This window comes from Miscanthus floridulus, chromosome 9, assembly GCF_019320115.1.
Source record: "Miscanthus floridulus cultivar M001 chromosome 9, ASM1932011v1, whole genome shotgun sequence".
In the NCBI taxonomy this organism is placed as follows: domain Eukaryota; kingdom Viridiplantae; phylum Streptophyta; class Magnoliopsida; order Poales; family Poaceae; genus Miscanthus; species Miscanthus floridulus.
In genome coordinates this window covers 143159418-143164633 of record NC_089588.1, presented here as the reverse complement: position 1 = coordinate 143164633, position 5216 = coordinate 143159418, and the positions used below count along the sequence as shown (strand labels likewise).

The 5216-nt window shown below is 47.2% G+C and overlaps 1 protein-coding gene across 1 annotated transcript; it reads left to right on the top strand.

The window, feature by feature from the left end:
• The first annotated feature begins 825 nt into the window (after positions 1 to 825).
• LOC136483163 (uncharacterized) lies at positions 826 to 2508 on the top strand. Its single transcript, XM_066480247.1, has one exon. It carries the CDS (start codon positions 1359 to 1361, stop codon positions 2166 to 2168), a length of 810 nt encoding a protein of 269 aa, XP_066336344.1. The 5' UTR covers positions 826 to 1358; the 3' UTR covers positions 2169 to 2508.
• Positions 2509 to 5216: the final 2708 nt, after the last annotated feature.

The window sequence follows — 5216 nt, the reverse complement described above, 5'->3', positions numbered from 1 at the left end:
GTAGTCTAGTACTAGTATATGCATGATAGTGCAATGGATTATGTCTAGCATTAGCATTGCAGGTGTTGTAAAAAGTGTAAAAATCATAGCCCTTGTCTCGAGGTGATTAAAGCTCTAAATCCCTTCGTGGACCATCATTAGTGCACTGCACTGGACGAGCTGCACTGCCATTTCAGTTCCAGACTTACAGGGTGACTGCAACGGCAAGGCACGGTCTTTTTGCAACTGCATATGAAAAACGGGTTTAGATTGGGGTTAGGAATCCGTATTTGGTATTGTAGCACTTTCGTTTGTATTTAATAATTATTGTCCAATCATAGCCTAACTAGGCTCAAAAGATTCGTCTCGTAATTTATAATCAAACTATGTAATTAGTTATTTTTTATCTACATTTAATACTCCGTGTCTAAAAATTTGATGTGTGAGAGAGAGTGAAATGTCAAAAAAAAAAATTGATGTGACGGAGAGAACGGAAAAAAACTTACGATCTAAACAAGGCACCAGTGGAATTTCATCAGGAAATGTATGCATAGCCCTTGTCTCGAGGTGATTGAAGCACTAAACAGCACACTCTCTCTCTCTCTCACAGAGACAATCTCCAAGACTTTCTCCAAATCCAGACAGGCAGACACATCCATTTGTTTTTTTTATTCAGCTTTTTCCTCCGTCTCTCTCTCTCACAGAGACAATCTCTACTTGGCTTTTGCAGAAGCAAACAGCACTCGCACACTCCTCTCTCTCTCTCTTTCTCTCGGGTCTCACTCAGCACCACCTCCCCCATGTGATGTGAAGCCGCGTCCCGCCGTCCCCTGTCCATCCCCTACTCCCTCTCTCTCTCTCCTACTTCTCTTTCTTTTCTCCGTTGGACGCAGAGCCGTCGCCTTATCACCTCCAATTCACCACACGATTCAGTCACTGCTGCATCTGTTTCGGTGCACTCTGTCCCTGTCTTCCTCCTCCTTCCCTCCTCCCCTGAAGCTGCAGCGCAGGCTTGGCTGCTTGGGTCAACTGTCTCTGCTGTGCCCTCCCTCTTCTTCCTGCTCAGCCTCCTCTGCTCTTTCATTGCTTCACCAGGCTGGTGGTTGTTGCAGTTTCTAACCGTTCTTCCTTCTGACAGCCAGGCATAGGTGGCAATCTTTCGAGCACCCTGTAGATTCAGCTCCATTCCCTGCTAGCTGCAGCTCCCTCTCAATCTTTCGAGGCTGCAGAGCTTTCGGTTCTTGGTGCTCTGCTTTCTTGCTCTTTCTCTCACCTCTGCATTCCTCCCTTCCTCTGGCTCTAATGGTGGATCCCTGGTAATTTTCTTTCTGCCAAACGGAGAAGACGCCATTGGATAAGATAAAGGAAGGAGAGGAAAGATGAGAGCTCTAAGCAGCGTCGGCGTCGGGCTGGCCGTGGTGTCGTCGCTGCTCCTGCTGGCGCTCACCGCGGAGCTCTACTACATCTTCGTGCACAAGCGCCGGCAGCGGCGGCGCGCCGCGGCCATCTCCGACGCGGCGTCGTCCCCGTCCTCCTCCTCGCGCGAGCTGCTCCAGCTCTTCTGCTTCAAGAAGCCGCCGGCGGTGCTCGCGTCCAACTACGCCGTCTCGGAACCTGCCGCCACCGCAGCCGTGGCGGTGTCCGTCGACGGCGGCGGCGGCGACGACGACGACGAGACAGTGGAGGCGCAGCTGATGCGGCTCGGCAGCCTCGTCGGGCCCACGCGCCTGCTGTTCACCATCAAGGAGGAGACCCGGGAGGACCTGGAGTCCGAGGACGGAGGGCGGCGCGGCCGGAGCCGCAGCCTCGGCGAGCTGCTGCATTGCGCCGAGACGTCGCCGTTCCTCACGCCCAGGGCCTCGCCGTCGCCCGTGCCCACGGCCGCGCTGGACAACTCCTACAACCCGCGGTTCGAGTCCCCCGCGGCCAGCCCGGGCCCGGGCGCTGCCCCGGCGGTGTCGCCGCCGCCAAAGTTCCAGTTCCTCCGGGACGCCGAGGAGAAGCTCTACCGCCGCGCACTCGCCGAGGAGGAGGCCATGAGGGCGCAGAGGTCGCCGAGGTCGCCGGCGGCCGCTGCCGAGGAGGATGGCGGGTACATCACCATCGTGGTGGCGAAGAACAACCGCGCCATCCCCATGCTGTCGCCGTCGCCGCCCACCGCCGCCACCGCCGGCAGTGGCCATCAGTGAGCGCGTGACTGATGAGCAGAGCTGTTCAGATGGACAGGAGGTTTTGATGGATTAACGACTTGCTTCATACTCCCTCCCTCTGCATTCTTCAGTGTTCTAGTGTAGTCGCTCTTGTGATGTAGTAAAACTTTCATTTTTTTTCTTTTTGTTTGGTCTATGGTCTTGTGACCATGCCAAATTTGAATCAGTGATTGGATGTATATAACATCAAAACGATGAGGAATTGACAATTTCAGTTCAGATCAGTATGTTTCTTTCATATCTTTTATTCAGTATACTCCTACATGCCAATTTGCGACCTTGTGAGGTGTTCATTTTTTTTTGTCGAAATATTTGAAGCCAATTTGATGTAGTGCTTCAGTGGAGCTTCATTGGTAGATCTTTTTCCCTTGGTGTTTGATTGTACTTGTAGACATGTATGGAAGGATGTATACAGCTGTTCGTGCACATGATATGAGGATAACTAGCTAGTGGATTATGATGTCTGAAAGCCCACACTGACTTGTCTGAAAGTGCAACTTTACACTTTCTGATAAATCAATTTGTCAGTCGTACATATCCTAATACAGCTCCCTTGCAATTCCTGTCAAGTTTGCTGATTTCTTGCTTACAATTCCGGTAGTTTCGCATATCTGAAGCCAAAATCCTTTTAGACTTGTGTCTGATCAGAATGCAAATTTTTTCCAAGTCTTCTTCTCAAGTCCCTTTGGGCATACCTTTGTTCAGACTTCAGACCGCCTCTAGAACAAAGAGGGAGAACATGTGTCATTGAAATAAGCAGTGCCATCATCACTTTATCTGATGGTAGCAGACATTTTTTCAGGCCTTTGCCTTTCCACTGAAGTCCAAAGCATGGAGCCTTTTTTTATTAATTGCTGCAGTGAAAGCATTCAGAAAAGTTCTTGCAGGGAAAAAAGCTTCAGGAAAAAGGTTCCATATTCCCATTGCTGTCGATGATGCCTTCATGTGCAGTGCAGTTGCACCTTCACGCTTGTGTCCTTTATCCACTTTAGAATTTACCTTAGTATTATTCCCTTCCAACTCTTTAAGTTTCCTTTTTAAAAAAAAAATGAATAAACCTCAATAAACAAATAAGCTCTCTTTGAGTTTTGTGACCAGAGTGCACGCGCCACAAGGCTGCCATCTTTGTTTGTTCCCATGTATTCTTCTCTGATTACAGTGCTGTGCACAGTCAAAGTTTATTTGGAGGATTCAGAGGAAAGATTCCTTGACCAATATCAGACACATGCAGTATTCTTTAACCTCACCCAATAGGGTTGCACAAGCTATTTCCATGGAAAAATGATTGCACAGTGGACTGATCAACTACGATAGCAGTGCACATTGCAAGGTTACATCAGGCCTGGTTTAGATCGCAAGTTTTTTCACTCTCTCTCCATCACATCAAATCTTTGGACACATGCATGGAGTATTAAATGTAGATAAAAAAATAATTAATTACACAGTTTGATTGTAAATTACGAGACGAATCTTTTGAGCCTAGTTAGGACATGATTAGACAATAATTGTCAAATACAAACGAAAGTGATACAGTGCCAAATACTGATTCCTAACCTCAATCTAAACAAGGCCCCAGTGGCCGTCTTCCTGATGGTAGTGGTTGGGGCTATATTCACAATGATCCACAAGTCAGAAACTGTCAAGTCCTGCTTGGAATTTTCAGAAGCGCATAAATGGACAAATGCAGGCTGCAGCTGTCATTTTGGCAGTTATTAACCACCTGTTGCCGTCACTTCAGAATGCTTATCTGGAATTAGGCATTTGTAACAATCTGTTCCATTTTTACTAGCTGAGCAATGACTTCACTCAGTCACTGAGCCCGTAGTATATTTATTTTTTTTTTCTTTTGAAAGAGAACTGAGGCAGAGTATAAATGTGGAGTGCATTTCAGTCCAGTGACTGAAGACTGGGAACACACCAAAACTAAGACTGTATCGATGACACAATGATGCACACTACATGCTAACTTTCTAGAGTAGACGAGTGGTGAGGAAGGCAACATGGTGGCGCTGCAAGAAAACGTCAACTGCATCCTCAGCTGTTCCTTTCCTCTACAGTAACTGAATATTAGCAACAACAAAGCAGCAAGTCAATCATTGTTCATAATCTTGGCAACACCAACACGCACTTTGCTGCCAATTAATCTGGAGACAGGTACCATAGATCTGTAGTGTGCTCTGCGTTCTACAACTACATATTTGATAGATACTGATAGCGGATGCATGAAATGGACTGATTGCCCTTTCTGTAGGCTTCAAGCGAACGTAAGATTCGTCTGGTAGCCTAGCAGGGGAAGGGGATGGCAAATGCCAAATGGCAATGCTATGCTACTCCAGCCTCCAGGAGCTGCCAGTCCAAAGCAGATGAAGATGACGACGTGTCGACATCCAAGCCAAAGCCTCTTCTTTTCTCACCCGACACAGAATGCGATCTGCAAATCATGCATGCATGCAAGTGATCATGTGAAGCCGGCCAGCCTCTTGTTTATTCTGAAACTAGCAGGCAGCAAAAATTCGCAGCAGATTAAATTAAACTAAATTAAAGGTCCTTTGTACTATCCACAAAGCTGAGCCTTTTTTCTTATAGTAGTAGTGTGCAGAGAAGCAGAGTTGTTCTTGGAGCAAGTGGAATGAGTTGTGCTCATGTGTCTGCTGCCACTGTCTTTCTTATCCACCATGGGAACTTGATGTGTCTTAACTTTCAGGGAAAGGAGTCCTCAGGGATTTGTAGGTGATGTACGTTAACAGATACCTACAACTGCACCATCCATCCAAGAATCCACGCATTCGGCATTCTGCTTAAACCAGTTTTGTGCAGAAAGCACTAGAGCGATCATTCACAAGCCTCACACTGTATGTCATCACTGAATGACCTGACCTGACAGACATGGCTTGTGAGATACTACTAATCTCTGAATTATATATATCTCCAACTCCAAGCCACATCTCATCAGTCATCACTTAATGACGTGTGTGATTTGAAATGGTCCTGTCAAATTAATTAAGCATGTGCGTCCTACTCTGCTAT

Bases quoted from the DNA above. Each gene is read 5' to 3' on its own strand.
- LOC136483163 (XM_066480247.1), top strand. From the start codon at position 1,359: ATGAGAGCTCTAAGCAGCGTCGGCGTCGGGCTGGCCGTGGTGTCGTCG.